Consider the following 19,444-nt stretch of genomic DNA (forward strand, 5'->3'; position numbering starts at 1 on the left):
TGCCACAAATAAGCACACTACTATCATCAGCCCAAGTGATGCACTGTATGCCCAAACTGTATGCGGGGCAAGAGCCATCGTCAGGCGTTCCGCCTTTTGCTCTTGCTCCTCTTTCTGTATCAGAAAGGAAACAAATAAATCAAATCAAATCAAACACTGCAGGCAGTATATATCATGTATTTATGTAAAAATTTATTAAAAGCAGGCCTAATACACTGCCTTTAGGTAGTCGACCATTTAACGGTGGCGAGAATGACTGTTTGTTCTTAATGCGCTCAGAGGTTTCTATTGCTTAGATATGTGGTAAAAAAGGGATGAGGTTTTCTGCAAGTGCCATACAAAGTGTTTCTTTAAGATGTACGTTATGGTCGGGGCAATCAAAAGCTTTGCTGAAACTAACAAAAAGACCGAGTGTGCAAATTGCGTTTTCGATGTTCAGCATTATAGTTTTTTTTTTTTATCGCGAGCAGCGTCGTTTCAGGAGATTAGCCTTTTCAATACCTAATTTGACTCTCAGTTCTGCCGCTTAACGAACTGCCGCCCATCACTCGTAGATGTATGACAAGTCCAAGCTGCTGTAGTATGAACCAAGACAACACCTTCGATTGCTGCTAATAACGCCCTACTCACCCGTTTGTAAGAAATGCTGCGACCGCCTCCGTGTCCAGAACTGGTTCGAAGAGTATCTTTCCGACGCCGTCGGTGATATAGTGATGGCCCTGCTGCGAAGCAGCCTGGGCCAAGCGACGTGTGTCACAGCCAGACATTAACATTGCAAGGAGGCGCACAAGGTCCTCTTCGGTTTCAGGCTCAAATATCTTGATGATATTTTTGTGCGCCGGCGACTGCTCAAGGAAGAAGTACTGGAGCGTGAAGTCGTAGAGGGCGACAAGAGTGGCCGCGCATCCTTTGGCCAGTGCGCGTTCCTTCACATGCTCCCTGATGAAAGCACGGACCTAGGTGAGGCACAAAGAGATATGCGCTTAAAGGCGTCAGTGAGGAGTAAAAAAATAAGGGGGCACTTTGACTGTCTAAAGTGCGTTGAGGCGAAAGCGTTTTCCGCACCACTTTCGCTGCTTCTGTGGCACTGGCGGCGTCACATATAATTTCGTACTAATTACTAAGTGATGACAAATCACTAATTAACGATTAATTACTGATTAATGCCTGAATACTAATTACATGCTAATTAAGGATGCTTAAGCTTCGCCTTTAGGAGTGGAACGCGACAGCGTGTTGTAGCGCTGCCAGGGAGTCCACGGAACGCCACCACCTGTTCGGCGCGATGCCTTGCCCTTCGAACACAACGCTTTTTGAGGAAAGGAAATGGCGCAGTACTTCTGTGTCATCTTGGTGGACACCTGAACCGCACCATAGAGGACGAGAGGAGGCGGGAGTGAAAGAAGACAAAGAGGGCCGTAATGAAGAAAATGAAAATTGTATTTGAGGAAAAGAAATTACGCAGTAACTGCCTCAGATGTCTCGGTGGACACCCGTCAAATTTCAGGGGGGCACTTTTTTGACCTAAAGTGTGGTCACTGATGTGTGGTTAACATGTTAAGCTTCGCCTCTAAGAGTGGAACGCGACCGCGTATTGCAACGCTGCCAAGGAGTCCATAGAACGCCATCGCCCATTCGGTTCTAGGCCTCGCTCGTCGGTAAATTGGTTTTTGAGGAAAATAAATGTATCTGTCTCTCATATCTCGGTGGACACCTAAACCTCGCCGGAAGGGTAGGGAGGAGGATGAGAGCGAGCGGAGACACCGCATTCATTAGACGTGCCTTTGTTCATTCCAAACCATCGAGCTGGCATGGCCGAGTGGATAGCATGCTCGTCTCGTACGCCGAAGACCGGGATTCGATTCCCGAGCTCGACTAATTTCCTACTCGGTTTTATTTATTTATATGGCCTGACTAGAAAGTTAATTAGGCTAATTGGGTATTTAAGCAATTGACTAAGCTCACTTGGCGCATCACCATACAATCCCTTCAGTTGGTTACATGGTTATTAGCCAAAGTTCAATTGGCCCCGTTTGAAATTCGCGCACTGTGACGTCTCGGCCGTTTCAACCAATTGAAAAGCGTGACATTTCTGTAGACAACTGCTGCTTACAACGATGAGACATTAAGGCTTTCGCCTTAAAAACAAAGGACCGCGTGTTCAACCTGTGAGTTTTGTGAAGGTAACTTGTGTGAGTTTTGTCGGAAGGAAGGAAAATATCGTACAATCAGGGAAATTCTTGTCGCACTCATTAGTTCGCTCGATGCAGGCGCAAGCAAGCAAGCATGGAATGTGGTACAGTTCATGCCAGGCAATACGGAGGTTGATTCACAGCGTTAGAACTGAATCGCACTCAAAGTGAAAAATACTACACTTGCTTCTAAAATGTAATCTTTCTAGAGTATACTCACCTGCCTAATTATCGAGGGTAACTTCGACTGGTTTCGCACCATTGTAGCATCAGATGTGTGATTGCGCCTGAACTTTTGTCTACAACATCTCCATCCAAATATTTCTGCCTCGGCCGTGTGCAAAGGCAAATCCTGAAGGGGCATTACGAAGGTCAATGCGCAATTTCATTATAGCGACGGTAAGGTGTGGCAAACCTTGTCCACTGAGGTTGTCCACCGTGATACCACTTCAGCAGCCCAGCTGAAATGGTACAATACCACTGTATTGTACCACTGATTTATACGTAATACCGCCGTGATACCGCTTCAGCAGCGGGCATGCCTCATCAGATATCGTTAGAGCCGTGTTCTATTCCTTAATGAATAATAAAATAAAATAAGTTAATGACAGGTTGCAGGCAATTTTGGCGCCTACGAGCTGCTTTGAATGTCGAAAGTCTCTGGGCAAGACACGATAGCACTGATAGTGTTGCTAAAATTTAAGAGCTGCCTACCTCGGCAATGTCGACGCCAGCGATGACGTCACCGGCGCTCAGGGTGCTGCCTTTGTGCCGCCACTGGTACTGGTCCCATCGAGGCACAAAGCGGAAGGTGATGTTGGCTGCTGCCGCCAGCAGACGCTCCAAGTCTGCGTCCTCGAAGCAGGTCTTCCACTCCGTGTCGTTGTCAGGGCAGCCCAGTGCTGTGGCCAGATCCAGCCAGCTGCCCGCTTCGTCCTGTGCAGTTAGAAGACACCAGGAGCAACGCTCCAGTCAAACCTTAGTGTCAGCAAATTGTGAAATGTCAACATATAATTTCGCAGCAGGTGCATGACAAGCGCTTCAAATAGAGCAAGGCCTAGAATGCATAATTTTGGATTTATTAACATAGTAGCGCACACACTGAAGTGTGTGCGCTACTATTTCAAAAAGTGTCATTGACAGAGAACTACTTCGCAGTTTCTTCTAAATGAAAATAATGCATTTGCCAGCATCAACCACGGAATAAAAAGGGATTTACATGAAAGTTTAGAAATAGGTATTTTATTTTGACTGGTGCGAAACATTAAATGTTTCTGTGCGGAAGTAATTACAAGGCACTGGTGACATCTGGCTTTATCTTACTAGTGGAAAGCTAATATATAATAAACAATAAGGATATGAAAAATAGCAATTACTATAATGGATCACTGAACTGAGGCGACTTGTACAGGTTCCATGGGATTTACGCTTATGCTTGCCTAGCATTTGTGGCATACCCAATGGAGCCTACACCCCAGACTTTACACGTATTTGCCGTAGAGATTTTTTTTCTGATGAAAGTGCTCTTAATGTCTATTTGAATAGAAAGATTGCCGCTGTGGTGTCTCAGTGGTTAATGCGCTCGATTGCTGACCCGAAAGACGCGGATTCGATCCCTGCCGCGGCGGTCGAATTTGGATGGAAGCGAAATTCCAGAGGAGCGTGAACTCTGCATTATGAGCCCATGTTAAAGCGGCCCAGGCGGTCGAAATTTCTGGAGTCCTGCACGACGGCGTCCGTCATAGCCGGAGTGTCTATTGGACTTTAAACCCACATAAACTTGAACGGAAAGATTCAACATTGAATTTAATATGACAAGCCGAGGATCTTGTCGGCATAGGGAAAGTGCGAAAATGGCACCTAGTATATGCGACAACAAAATTGCATGAAGTATGGCGTCTGAGAAGAAACCTAATTGACGCTTCTGTAATTTACTAGCGTCAATTGTAAAACATTGTACGCCGCGTTTACGTGAAATCTTGAGTTATTACTTCTACGCTTTTACATGTTTGCGTGTGGTTTTGAACAAATTGTTAGCACTGGTGTAGCTCAATAAAGCACTATAGATATCAAATTTTTGCTTGCGTGGTTTCATCTTTCAAACGATGCTTTCGACACTGGTACACATGAAGCACCCCGTAATATTCTCCTGCGAAGAATTTATATTTGAATTTCTTCTGGACGCTGTTTCGGTTTCACAGAACAATGGCTGTGACGTGTAGCTGAATTTAGGTTGCGTGACGTACGTAGAAAACCGCATTATAACTGCTAATGCGTCGTTTGTTGTAATTCCAGCCTTTGAAGTAGGCTGGGGTATGTGCAGTAGTGAGCGAAAACAACGTGGCAGCATTTATATCACAGTTTTTCCGCCCGTCACGTAATCTAATGTTCAACTATACGTCATCGTTCGGTTAGTGAAACCGTTACGGAAAGAGCATGGGAGAATAAATACTCTTCTAAATTATTGGGGAGCTATAGGCAAATACAACACAGTGATACATGGTGATTACGGAATCACAGTAATCCACGGTGATTATAGTTTCTAAGTCATCACTTGAAAGAAGAAAACACTCAAACAAAAATGGTTGTATATAGTCCTTCAAGCACTCATTGCAATACTTTCAGTTTCTTTGCGTCACTTACCACAAATATACGAAACATTAGCGCAACAACCAAGGAACGTTGTGGGTGTGGTTTTTGAGCAATGTAAGTGACGCAGTAACAGTCTCGCTTCTCGTTGGACACCTCAATCGCGCCGTAGGGGAAGGGAGGAACGTAGGAATGAAAGAAGAATAAGAAACAGGTGACGTTGTGGAGGGCTTCGAAATAGTTTGGACCACCTAGAGATTTTTAACGTGCACTGACATGGCACAGCACACACGTGCCTTTTGATTTCGCCTCCATCGAAACCTATGGCAGAACTGGCACAGAACTATACCAGCGTTTCTATGGCGTTTCTACAATCCGCCTACAAATGATCACTCGCAAAACGTCGAAGAAAAAATCCAAAGAGCTCATGCTATCCTTCCTAAAACTCAACCGCGGCGTGGGATAATTGCTGCCAGGGGGCGTGTCTTTAACATTTAAGCTGCGGAGCTTCTATAAAAGATGTTCAAAAGCACGGGCGAAACTTGCCGTATTCGTTGGCAGCACTGATCCGGGCAGAGGGCCCTCCAGAACAGCGCGCGTGATCGTCAGGTTCAGGGCTGTAGCCGCATCGGCAAGCAGGTAGGCGCCTGAGCCGTGGCCCACCAGCATCAGCTGTGTTGGGTCGGCGTTGAAAGCCGCCGCATTCTCCAACGCCCACTGTACTGCAACCCTAGCATCGGTCAGGGCCACGTCCCCGTCAAACTGCAGTGAAGTTTTTGGACCAAGGAATCCGAAAACCCCCAGTCTCACGTTGGGTGACATCACTACCAGGCCACCTGCGTGTACGAGTTAGAAGGGTTCATGCAGTCAGGGCCAAACCGCGCCTGCGTTCCGGAAGTAAAAAAAAAGTTATTTTACCGCTAGTTGGTACAGCCGCTCAACTCGGCACGTACAGCTTCTGCACTTTATTAATGTTCAGCATTGTGTGCTATAACGCAGCCATTTTCGGAAATACAGCAGTATGCGCTTGATTCTTCAGCGAAAGTAGTGGCCAGGAAATATTAGTGCGTACCGTTAAACGGGACTTTACTATAATGAACAACTATTTTAGGACAAGCGGACTTTTGACATCGGCATCAAATCTTTTTCTTTTAATGCTAGGATCGATTGCAACCACGGCGTTAGCACGTACAAAAAGAATGATGTGAATGATGGCAATGCTGTGCAAATGTCAAGCAGGCTACGCAACACAAAATAAACAAAAAATCTGCGAAATAATTTTTGTTTGGGCAACAATGTGGCCGGCTTAAATCGTACGCCATTGTTACGGTGGTTCACTACTGGTGGCCGTGGCGGTATACGAAGCATCGGCCGCAGGCGAGGAAGAAACGTAGTGCTTCGCCCTAGCAACGGAAATCGCAGCTCTGGGGCTGTGTTCCCGGGCAGGAGCGACGCCCCTTCCGCAAGCAGGACGCCAATAATGGCCCGGAACTTGACTATCTGCAAAAATTGGCACCAATAAAGAACTATCGAATCCGACTGGTGCGCCACCCGATCCAGTGATGGAGCCAATGCATTGCACTGGCTTCACAATCAGTAGTCAGTAATGGCATACAAGCTTACTGATTGTATTCATTGGCATTCCTCGGCCATCACAATATTATCTATCAAGATTCTTTATCACCTTATCCATCGCAGACAGCCTGCGAAACTCATCGGCTCTCCAAAATTTTCTTCTCAAGGGTTGTTTGTCACAACATTGAGCCACTCACTCGCTACTCAGTACTTCCCACCCAAGGTTAACCGCTGGTTTTTCGTCACATGCATCTAGCCACACATTGGCTATCCATTATTTCTTACCCGATGTTGAGCCCTATTTCTTATCGCAGGCATCCAGCGACTCACTGGCTACCGAATATTTCCCGTTCAAGCTTACCCAGCTGGTTCTCCATTGCATGCATTCAAGCGCACTCATTAGCAATTGGATTACGCGTTTCCCTCGGTTGCTTAACCCTTTGTTGCATGCGGAATAATTACGTGCGCGAACTGTGATTTTTTTCTTGTTTCGTGTCTTTCTGCATCAGAACAAACGGGAAAATTTTTTTTATCTCTTTGAAATCTTTATTTTGGAAGATACAGAATGTCCACTAGAGTGGACAACATGAATACCAGCTCCGGTAAGGGAAAGTAAAAATGTTTATGTTTGCCTTTTCTGCCAGGCAAAGTTCTTCCAATAACAAAAGGGCACTTTACTCTTCATTATGAAATTAAAAAAAACAGGCCTCTTTACCGTCAATACTCAAGAACACTTTGCACTTCCCGCAGAGGTTTGTCGTCTTCCGCTTGCCGCCATCCATTTTGTACCTTAATGCTGCACATGTTTGCTGGCAGGGGAAGTGGCTTACGCTGTCGTACCGCACGTCTGCGGGCACCGAGCTTGCATTCGCAGGCGGCCTTCGTTTCGCTGCGGCTGAGCATGCTAGTGCATTAGAAAAATCAGTTTCATCAACCGTGGTCCTTGGTTCTGCCTTGATCAGCGCTATCACCACCGATAACTTGAAGTGGCTTAGCTGCATCTTGCACTCTGCTGCAACACAGCGGTATAGCAGCCATGCGTTTACGACAGCCAAATCGGTCAGGTGAAAAATTACTCTTGTGTACCATTTTTTTTTTGTCTTGAGGTGGGTACCGGTACATAGAAAGCAGCATGTCGCACTTGTCGACGTCGCCCATATTTTCATTGTACCTTGCGATTAGTGCAGGGCTTTCGACCTCAACGTGTTTTTTTTTTTGTTTTCGGTCAAACCGCCGAACTTTTACAAGCATCGCTGTCAGTGTGAAGGTCTTCCTCCTCACTCGCACTGCTATCGGTTAAATCACTCCATCTGTCCACTTCTACTTCGTTCTGACCATCATCTTCACTGTCAAGGCGATCATCGTCACTACCAGATGTCAAGTCTTCTCCATGTAGCGCATTCACCTGGTCCCGTGGCAACGGGACATTCAATAGTTTATCGATTTCCGCATCGGTTAATTTCTTCTTTGAAGCCGGAATCCTCCTAGTGAGAACAAAGTAAAGCTGCGTTAAAAACTATATAGAACATAATAAATAATTCACTCAAATCTGAGCAGCAACAGTAAACCCTTACGTAAAAGCCTCACATGGGCATGTCGTTTTCCCGCCATGCATGGTGTCCACCACAGTGGACATTTGAAAGAAGTTGTTCGAAAAACCGACCTATGTTTTACTCAGCCGTAATACCAATGGCGCGTACCTAACAGTATCTCTTTTCTTGTTTCCGCATGATTATACATCGCACATTAGGGAAATGTGCGAATGGTAAGCCAAAAAGTGAAGACAAACGTCACTTACCCGCTCGAGCAGGGGGCAGCCATCTTCGTAGCAAATTTTCGAGGCAGCCGCAGTACAGTGGCGCCATCTAGCGCATCCAAAACGAACCCTTTTTGTTCACTGTAGTGACCAGCATGCACAGGAGCACCTGGCGTGCACTGAACTTGCTCTAAAAATCGCAGAAATTTGTCCACTACCGTGGACAGCATGCAACAAAGGGTTAATATTAGTGGGCGTCATGTGTGTTCATCCTTCGAGTGTAGCACTGCCAGGTCCATTTCTGACGAATGTTTCATTTTAGCAGCTGTTTTCAACGCAAGCAGTTTCCAAATGAAACATACTATAGTTACATACACCAAAAATGAACAAACGTAGCAGGTTTATTTTTTGAATATTCAGTAAGAGCGCAAGAAGGAGCCATAGGGATGGGACATGTGGATGCTTCGCGGAAGTGACTAGTCCTGCAGATTCCCGTCAATGGTCAACCTGGTCAAAGAGTCCGCGGCTGCTGCACCTCAGCCATGAGCTTTTGCCCCCCCCCCCCCCCCCCCCCCCGGTCACAATTAAGCTCCGGGCAGCAACCCGCGGATGTATGCTATTGCAGACTACATGTGTCTTCTTATTCGGCAATGGCACCTGCACATATTAATCGCAAAAAAAGTTATTTTTCTAACCGCATTTTGCCCCGTGGTAGCTAAGATAGCTAGTTATTTCAGCAAGAACTAGAAATGAAACCATCACCTGTAGTCACTCTTCAAGAATTTTTTAGTATACAGGCTTTCTTGCCCCTTTTTTCCGTGTAGACCACACTTTAGCTGCACGGGAAGGCCCATGATTGTCTTCATCCCATTGGCCACAATTTCTGGCAGCTTACGGCCCCCCATTTGGACTGGCTGCCGGCATTGAAAGCCCGAAGCAAATAATCGTGAATGGCAGTTAATTTGAGATCATAAATATAAACTGCCTTCTGCGACAAAAACTTCGGATAGTTGGTAATGCACTTTCTCTCAGCATCTTTAATGTGTTCCTTCTTCTTCGATTCTTTTTACCCAGCCAGCTTATGTGCTTCCAGAATTTTCTTGGCACCCCTTTATTTGCATCGCAAACATCGGCCAGCCAGTGCTGCCAGTACTGCTTTATTTTAGCCTGGACCAGGGCCTGAACTTGCTGTTGCGTTTGCCGATAGGATTCCCATTTTTGGCCCATTTTCTCTTCAGATAACTCCGCCCTCTTGGTTTTATATTTTTACAGATGAGTAATTCTAATTGATTATAATCCCACTTTTTCAAGGGGCGTTTGTCGATTGCTTCCTATATGTAGGCTGCTATTAGCGATATTTGGTTGTCGTTTGATTTTGCTTTCTATTTTTGACTTCTCTGCATTTCTTTTTTGATCAGGGCTCCCCACTGCAGCTTAATAGGTTTATGATCTCTTCGTAGGCTGTGCTTCGCCTCTGTCTATTTCCATTATTACAAGCTTGTTATTGATGCCCAGCGACATTAGGCAGGAGTGAATGGTCGTCTGCCTGTTACGGAATTCTCTCGTGGTTTGTCCCACACGTTTAGTTTCTCTATTGAGAATAACTAGGTTGTGCCGGTCACAGAAGTATAGCATTAACTTCCTGTCAAAATCTGTGTATCTGTCCAGATCCATCCAAAATTTTAAGAGCCAACTCCCTTAAAAAATCATTGGAATCTGAGCATGCGAAAGAACGTTAATCCGCTTGGAAAATTCGAAAATTTAGAGATAACTGCAGCGACCGGCATTGGCAGAATTTTAAAGAATTGACGCCTCCTCGGCTCTCGCCGCCTTTCTCTGCCTCTCTTTATCATTTTCTTTTTGTTTGTTAATTAAGTTAACTACTGAATTTGCTAACTATCTTGGCCACAAGTGAGAGAAAGTGTGGGGTTGTGGGCGAAAGTAAGCATTCAGGCCACTCTCTCCTAGGCGAGGCCGTCCTCTGTCTAGAGACTGTAGGGATTGAGAGACATATTTAACTCAGCAGCAGCTAGCTGCAACCCCCGAACCCCCATCATCCAACAAGGGGTAGCAGAGACAACTCGAGGTGGGGTTGGCCTCTTACTAGTGGATGAACACCCATAATGAAATGAACGGCGGCGCAACAAGAAGAACACAACAAGAGCCGCCGTTCATTTCATCATGCACCAACTAGCCCCTCAGGCCATTCTTCTGAACACCCATAACAACTGGCATAACGGCCGAAAATTGAACAACACCATTTTCCATCTTAAGGACGTTGCAAACCTGTGGTTCAGCAACCACGAAGCCTATATTAAAACGTTTTCGACCTTCAAGGCAAGCTTCGCCGTTGTCTTTGCCCAGCAAGAGGAAAGCAAGCAGCGCGCGGAGCAACGTCTGTGGGCCAGACACAGCTACCTCAGCTACACAGCTGCTCCAATCTGCCAAGAAATGGGCGGACCGTTCTGGTTATCAGTATGTGTGGTGTCGAAATGGCAAGATTCTAGTGAGGAAGGCAACCGGAGAAACTGCTCATGTCATTCAGAGCGACGATGACTTGCGAGCACTGACCGAGTAGAGTGGTCCCTTTCCAAGTAGCTTGTAAGTCTGTGACTGAAATGTTCTTCACAACTAACGAGTTAAATAACCTAGTAGCTCGTGTTCCTGAGTGCTCATCTTTGCTCAATGTAAATATACAGTCTATTCGTGGCCAAACTGATGCTTTTCACGTGTTTTTACATAACTTCACATTTGAGTTCACGGCTATCATGCTAACTGAAACATGGCTTTCTGATGATTCTGAGTGTTTCAGCCTCTCCGGTTACTGTTCGTTCTTTCTGCATCGTAAAAACAGACGTGGAGGTGGTGTGTGTTTGTTTGTTCGCGACTGTTTACATTGTGACTATGTCAATCACTTTAGTGTTGTTGCTGCTGATTATGAGGGGTTGTGTGTGTTAAGTAACAAATTATTGTTCATTGTGGTTTATCGTCCGCCGCAGGGATATGTCGAGACATTTTTGAATTACTTGGAAGAAATTTTTCTGTTCGCAAGTGAAAACAATTATCATGTACTACTTGGTGGCGATTTTAATATTGATATCCAGGAGGCGTCCAATAGAACTCAAGAATTCTTTGCCCTTCTTGAATCGTATCTATTGACTAATGTAGTAAATTCACCCACCCGAATAACACCCACATCTTCAACAGTTCTAGATCTTTTGATAACTAGCACTGAAACTGAAGTCTTATCCGGTGGTGTTATAAACTATCATATGAGTGACTACCTTCCCGTGTTTTTAGTGTGTAAAATTCCTGGGCTAAGTACATATCGCAAACTACCTCAATGATGACTCAACTTATCACCGCCGAGACACTTGACTCATTTAGGACTGCCATCATGAATACAAACTGGAATCGAGTATTCCAACAAACAGACGTAGAGGAGGCGTTTGACACCTTTCTAGAGATATTCATCGCCATGTATCGTGATAAGATTCCCTATAATTCAGTAAAACCCCCCAAAAAAGCTCGTAAGCCCTGGATGACGTCGACCATCCTTCATATGATCTCCAAAAAAAATAAATTATTTCAACGGTTTTTGCAAAGTCGGGATCCTGGCGATTTTTCAATTTTCAAGGCACAGCGCAACAAAGTGACTGCGGCTTTGAGGAAGGCAAAGGATTGTTACCACATCTCCATGTTCAATGCTACAACTGATCAAAGTCAAGTGTGGACAAAGCTTAATCGTCTACTTAACAGAACTCCGAATAAAACACCCGAAACTCTTGAAATTGATAGAATTCAATATACTGGCGCTGAGTTAGCAAACAAATTCAATGAGTATTTTACTACATTAGTTGAGAGTGAATATGACCCTAGTGCGCTTCAGTACATAAATAATTATGTACGCGACTCTATTGCCCTATTGCCTACAAGCAATGAAGAAGTGTTATCAGTATTCAACAACATGAAAAAGAGCAAAAGTGAAGACATATATGGCTTAAAACTACAACCTGTTTTGTATGTACTTGATGCCATATCCCCGATCCTAACTTATATGTTTAACTTATCACTAAATTCAGGAGTCTTTCCGTCAGCGATGAAGAAAGCCAAAGTAATTGTCATACATAAAAGTGGCCCTAAAAATGTGCTCAGTAATTACAGACCTGTGTCAATACTTCCGGCCTTCTCCAAAGGGCTAGAGAAGATACTTTCCATCCGCCTCAACAGTTTTTTTCAGAAGCATAATATTCTATCAACTAAGCAGTTCGGCTTTAGAGAAAATTTATCCACTGAAATAGCGCTACTCAAACAAAAAGAATTAATTTTAAATAACATAGAACACAAGCTACTGACCCTCAATGTATTCGTAGACTATTCAAAAGCCTTCGATAGGATGCAGCACTTAACTCTGATACAGAAACTCTCTATATATGGCGTTCGTGGCGTACCGCTTAATCTATTTTCCAGCTACTTGACTGACCGCACTCAATCTGTTCACTTGGGTAACTATCACTCTCAGTATAAATCAGTTAGTCATGGTGTCCCTCAGGGAAGCATATTGGGGCCCCCGCTGTTCAACATCTACATAAATGACTTGGCACAAATAGACAATGAAGTCGATTACATCATTTTTGCCGATGATACAAGCATATTTATTTCAGGAACAAATGTAGAATATTTAATACGTAGAGGAAACGATGTACTGGCGAAACTGCATGCATGGTCCAGAAGAAATGCGTTGCTCATCAACACAGAAAAATCTAAAGCCGTCATATTCAGAGCTAAAAATGTGTATCTTGCGACTGACCTCACCTTGACACTTGGTAATAACACAATAGCAATAGTGAGTGCTGTAAAAACACTCGGCGTTTATTTCAACGAATTCATGCTATGGAACAATCACGTGGACCTGATAACCACTAAGCTAGCTCGTGTTGTAGGAGTATTAAGAAAATTTCAGCGCACATTACCAACTAAAACAAAGATCGCAATATATCATGCTTTATTCGGGTCTCAAATTAACTACTGTAATTTGGCGTGGGGAACCACAACGTCTACATGTAACAATAAACTTCTGAAATTGCAGAAGGCTGCGATGAGAGCCATAGTGAATGTATCTTATATGTCACACGTTAGCTCCTATTTCTCAACATACCACATCATGGAGATCGGAAAAATGTACGAATTTCGCATTCTTAGGTCCTATAAAGTTCACGTTAAACAAAACAATAAGTTATTTAGAGACATCGCTAACTTAATTGAAAATCCCTCAAATTACACAACACGATGCCACGAACACTGGCAAGTTCCGCATCCGCGCACAAACTATGGCTTTGAAACACTTTACTATGCTTTGCCATACACATTAAATAAATTTAAAGTTACACAACAAAATATTAGCAGCTATTCTTTTTCTTTTAAAAGGTTAAAAGAACTTTTTTTCTAATGCACCTGTATATCTGTTGCATGAGTACCATTATAAAGTGAACATATAATAATGTCTTGTATTGCATTTGCACAATTTTGGTTGTATTGCACTGCTTCTGGCTGATTTTTGTTATGTTATCTATTTAGTGTAATCTGTGTTTTCTGCCCTGCACTGCCGAGTATAGAAGGGTAATGGGAGCTTTGTCAAGCTGCTCTTGAGCGGCTTTTACTCCCATACACCCCAAACATGTATGTAAACATGCTTGTTTGAAATAAACTCATACTCATACTCACCTGTTGAAAACTGGCCAGCTACATTGATCACGTTGTGAACCTCTGCAAGCGCGCAGATGCTGCTGTGCCCGATCCCTCAATACTGGCCTTGTTCTAAAGGGCACTGAAGACAACGCGTTCCAGATGGCCCTGATGGAAAATTCAGCCAGCCCGGTCGACGTCATCAATGAATGCCAGAGTAACGACGAACTCCGTAGGAGACGTCTTCTCACTCGTCCTCCGCTCTCGCTGCTGGAGGAGGGCCTTGTGGCCCTGGCGCATGGCTAGAAACCGTCGCCACTGCTGAACCAGATCAAGCAGTTTGTTCGGGATGGAGTAGTGCGCCATTTATGTATAGTGCCCCTGCGTCACGATACTGCCGCTCCTCTGGCGGAGCCTTCGCAGCAGGTCATCAGGGACCAAGTTGCAGCAGCCCTTCCAGCTCCTCCTACAGTTCCATCGGCTGCTCCATTTACATACGCTGAGGACTGGCATCCGCACCACCCGCCACCGAGAGCCGCCCCCATCACCTACGTAGAAATGGTAGTACGGCCCAGAAACTCGTCGTTTCGCATCAGTAAGCCCATCCTGCATCCTGCCTTGGCTGCCAACATGGCACTGGTGTCTCCTCCTCTTCAAACCTGCGCACCGTTACAACCCTTCGCCCACATTGGACAATCGCCGCATCTACTATTCCTGTTACCCGTCTCTGTGGTATGATCGCCCCGCGTGCCTCTTCGCCGTGAGCCTTCCTAGCTACTTAGCTCTTCTCCGCCCTGCTCCCCTCTTAATGCGTACCAAAGCAACCAGCAATCATACCCGACCCGTCATCTCCTTCCCCTCGTCGTCGCTCGCTGTCATTCACGCGCCGTCGGCCCACCTCCGTTGACTAGGGAAACTAAGTTCCGCTGTTTCGGAGGCGCGAACTGCGGGCGCTGCTATACGTATAAAACCTCATCTCCCCCCCAACGTGACAGAAGTCATCGTCGGTGCCCTTCGGTATTCTAGTTAAGCGCTTGTCGAAACGAGTTCTGCAGTATCCGTGAATACCCAACTCAGGCGCTCTTTACGCCAAGTGACGGCATCATTTCCCAGCTTGGCGCTACGTACTGTTGTTGAACAGCAAATTGCACCTGCGGCCGCATGCATAGCGCAGGTCGTCATTGCCGATATTTTCTATGCAGTGTAATTCTTGGTGCTGTCTGCCTGCTCCCATGTCATTCTCGGGTGCGACTTATCGCACGATAAGACCATGATCGACTGTGCCCGCACTCAGGCGGGAATTTTTCGCGTCGTGTGACGACCTTGCCACTCAAACCCCTTCCACACGGACTGCGCTTACATCCACCTCTGCAGCCGACGCGCGCTCCACACGTCGCCGCCCCAGTCGGGCCCCTCCAGCCACAAACACCCTCTCTTTGTTTTCCCTCTCCACTTCTCTCACACCAGCTGGCCTTTATTCCTTGCACTCTTCATTCGTCTTTGGAGCACTTCGTATTCGTTTGCGTCTTCGGCGGCCTCAGTCGACGATCACTTTTTCCCGACGTAGCCCCTAATGCTCAAACATTGAAAGAAATCCAATGAAGCAGCCACGCCAGTGACAGGCACCATGACAAAGCTATCAGCCTGTGTAGATACCTTGTCTGTTCGTCAATCTGCTAGCTGTGACCCACCACTTGCAAAATAATAGAACGCATAGCACATACGCACATTTCTGACTTCCTCGAGAAGCATCAGTTTTTTACCAACTTTCAGCACGTATTCAGATGAAAGCATTCCACATACACCGAATTAGACAAGACTGCAAAGACGATTTGCGAGTAACGGAAAGCAAACAGATGCCATTCTCGTGCGTTTCGCAAAAGCCCTTGACAAGGTCTTTCGTAAACAGATGCGTTGCAAATTCTACAACAGAGCAAAAAAAAACAAGATCGGTACCTGCATTTCATCATACCTTGACAAGCGTCAACAGTGTCTATCGTTTGGTAGCCATTCCTCTGTAATCGTTACGCTTGACTCTGGTGTTCCTCAGGGTTCGGTGTTGGGCCGCTCTTGTTCATTATATATATTAACGAGACAGTAAAAGACATTCCAGTTCACCTTAAACTATATGCAGATGACTGTGCGCTGTATTCAGAAATTTAGAATACGACATACCAGATGATACTAAACGATACTTTTCAAAAACTTACCGCATGGTGTGGGGACTTGCAAATGTCAATCAGCTTTCAAAAACTGTTTTCGTAAGAATAAGAGGCTAAATATCAACTCGTAATTCTTTTTTCTACAATAAAATTCCTTCGAGATTGCACACTAGGAATATTCACTAAAACTCTACACTAGACCAGTCACAATAATCAGGTTTCAAGCAGTGCAAACCATTAACTTTTCTTTTTAAGGCGTGCATTGAAGCTCTCTGCCCCTGAAGATCTTCTTGTACCCTAGAAATCTATTGTCCTCCCAATACTAGATTATGCGGTTGTCCTTTAGGATCGCTTCACCTGAACAGATCTTTACAGTAGTTATGAACGTACATGACCAACCTGCTGCATAGAGCTGGTTTGAAACCCTTAACCGAAAGGAATCACGTCTCTCGTCTCAAATTTTTGTAACATCTTGTAAACGGTCATTTCAAGATTAACCTTACTGAAATAATACTTTTCTCTTCTTTCTCTACAGTAGAAAGCTAGCAGACGGTAGCAATACGTAGATAATACTTCCTCTACACTACACAGCGACACAATGTCACAATTACCGCTCTTGAGACCTCGTAATAATTTCTTCAAATATTTTTTTTCCCAAAAGCAATGGCACACTACAATCGGCTTGCCAACGACGAAATTTTTCAACTATCTGTGGCGTTAGTTGCTAGAATTTTGAGTTTTCCCTAAAATCGGTTTTGTTGTTATATTGCTTTCAATGTTCTCAAGTGGTTTAAATTTTTTTTGTTACTGACTGGTTTTAATAGCTGAAATGCGTATTATTCAGTCTCTTTATTGCCGATGAGTGATTTTTTAATATTGTTACATTTATGTCTGAGTTTCTGCCCGAACTTCTGACGCCTGTATTCGTAATTTTCCTTTTTTTCTATTCATAAAGCCACCCTGCGAGAATTTCTTGAGAGATTGCATTATTAATAAATATATTAAATAAATAAATATGGCTTGGTAGACGACCTTCGCTAAGAAAAAAGCGAGCACAGATTTCTGTTCGCGGCCATGTAGATTGGCAACAACGGAATGAAAAAGACACCCTATAGGCGACATCTGACGCAAACTTGAGTTGCAGTTATGCGGGCTTTCACTAATCAGGTATGCTATGTTTCCTCTTTGGAGGGCGCTTGCGCTGACGCTATTGCCTTAAATGGGACTTCGCGTGACGGCTCGCTCACCGCCAGTGGCGTTATTCTTAGCGAAAAAGGGCTTGAAGTAGGGCAGCCAGTAGTCCTTTCGGGATGAACGGTTGTGCCCCACCCATTAGCCCATTTGGGAACCTAATGTAGAGGAGTTGGCCTGTTGACTACGTAATCGTACCAATGCTTTCCAAATCTTATTCTCTTCAAGCACTCGTTCACAGTACAGTCCCAGTACAGTCACCGTCGATGAGACCTCTTTCTCCAGAAATTATTCCGTGTTGTAATTTATATTCTAAACCAAAAAAAATGATTTCGATTCTACAAAGGAATGTAGTGTAGAGCCGTCATTACTAATGATTACTTTATGAAACCATTCTTTTCGTCGAAATCTAGCAAAAATGTAAATGAGCTTTTATGGACTTACAGTAGAAAATGTGAACGATATTATAAAAAGAAGGGTAAATATCTGTGTTGAAAAAAAAGGTTAAAAAATCTGTGCGAGCTGGAATTTCAGCAATTGCCTGTTGTGTTACAAGCTCAGCGCGCTACCGCCTAGGCCACCAAACTAGGCTACATGGAAGCTATTAAACAAGATATCCCTAAATGAATACCAGAGCAGCTCTTCGTGTGTCCACCGTGTGTTGTTGCTAAGTTTTTCGGTGACCTTGGCTATTGTAGTAGGCCGTGGTATATCTGATCACATATCCACAATGCCACAAAAAAAGACAAGCCTTAAGTGCAAGTGGCACTCTGCATCACTCGGCTCTATGCCTAAGTACCCGCGCATGCTTTGGAGCGGAATATTTAGGAAAGATATGCCGGCTGAAAGGGTTAAGAGCCATCCTCACAGCCTGTGTTCCCTTTTTTTGCTGGCAGGCGTACGCATGTGCACACTTCGCCATTGTAAAGCACTGTTCACTGAGCTCCCTCCTTGCTCCGAGAATAAAGCTCTAAAACATATAACAGCATAAGAAAGCTACGCCATTCTTTACTCAGGATCACGAATATTATGTAAGAACACGGTCTGAAGCTTAACATGCATATGAATGCGCTGTATGAGCTGCCAGTTGCTTTAATGCCACAATGCCATTCGTCATGCAGAAGAGTCTTTCGGACACCGACCTGCCAGTGAAGAGCTGCTATCCTCCCTAAATAGCTCTTAAGGCAAATTTTTCACTTGGTGCACACTCGGTGAGGGGGGGGGGGGGGAGCAACAGAGGGAAAGCAACGAACATGCAATTGGATTAAGGCGTTCGCCACACACAGCGAGCAAATCATACCGATCACTCGAGGTTTTAGCTCGTCACTGCAGTGCACTGAGCATTTATTTTCTGCAGTTTCCATGCGGTAAAAATGCGGTAAAATTACTGCGCTTGAAAAAAAAGGCCTGGTAACAGGAAATAGTAGATGCTATTATTACAGGAGTCCTAATTTTGGCTAACAGTGAGCGTTGTTGAGCACAGTCTGGTCGATTCAGTCGCAGTAGTTGCGGAATAGGTTGCTCGAGTGAAATGTAGAAACGCCTGTTTTCGTGCTCGTCACAGGACGAAACTCATCAAAATCAACCGGAGGCTTTTTTACTCTGGCGTGACTCATGCCAACGTAAGGACCTAAGAGGTTGATGAAGCAATCAAGCTGTGCAGACGCATCACCTGTAGCGGCCAGCTGTTCCCATTCTCCAAGGTTGTTGGAACCTTGCAGAAACCAGCCTGCCGACAAGGCCAGGACTAGCGGCCAAACGGCGCCGTCTTGTGGGGGCTCGGCGGGCGCCCACACGTTTATGCGCAGGCAGTCCTCGCTGCCCACCAGGACGCCGTCAACCAGCTGAGCGCACGGGGACCCCAATTGGCTGGCGTCTATCACATCGTGCTGGGAAACGGAGAGTGGCTCGGCCGGAACGAAGCGCTTCCCGGGTTCCGCGTACGGCACCCCCAACCAGCGGTGGAGCAGCACGCTGCCAACGTCTACGGCACTGCCATTGAGCTGGCCCGTTGTGGTGTTTGCCTGTTCATGACCAGTAGACACAGACGAGAAATTAAGCACAGCATAACACGGACAGCATGCCACCCAAACAGTTTTCTAGCATCAGTCTTTGCTGAGATATCGTCTATGTTTGCTGATGCTACCTCGCAGGAATGTTTACAAGGTGATTCCTACGATCCTCAGTCCGTAACTAGCCTGTCATGGGGGAAAAAGAAATGAATGCTAAAGTACCTGGAGTAAAGCAGTGAAGCAGTAAAGGAGTACACGAACTCGCGAAAAAAAAAAGAAAGC

At 45.1% G+C, this 19,444-nt stretch overlaps 1 protein-coding gene across 1 annotated transcript in view; it reads right to left on the minus strand.

The window, feature by feature from the left end:
- The window catches only part of LOC149337283 (uncharacterized), a 62,364-nt gene that overhangs the window by 1,314 nt on the left and 41,606 nt on the right, over positions 1-19,444 (minus strand). Inside the window, exons 7-8 of the mRNA XM_089554374.1 lie at positions 2,907-3,128; positions 631-956 (exon numbers count right to left, since the gene is read on the minus strand). Of these exons, the coding sequence (XP_089410500.1) occupies positions 631-956; positions 2,907-3,128 (548 nt within the window). The remainder of the gene's footprint in view (positions 1-630; positions 957-2,906; positions 3,129-19,444) is intronic.

Source organism: Amblyomma mixtum, chromosome 7, assembly GCF_055824585.1.
Source record: "Amblyomma mixtum isolate Tamu chromosome 7, ASM5582458v1, whole genome shotgun sequence".
NCBI classification, from domain to species: domain Eukaryota; kingdom Metazoa; phylum Arthropoda; class Arachnida; order Ixodida; family Ixodidae; genus Amblyomma; species Amblyomma mixtum.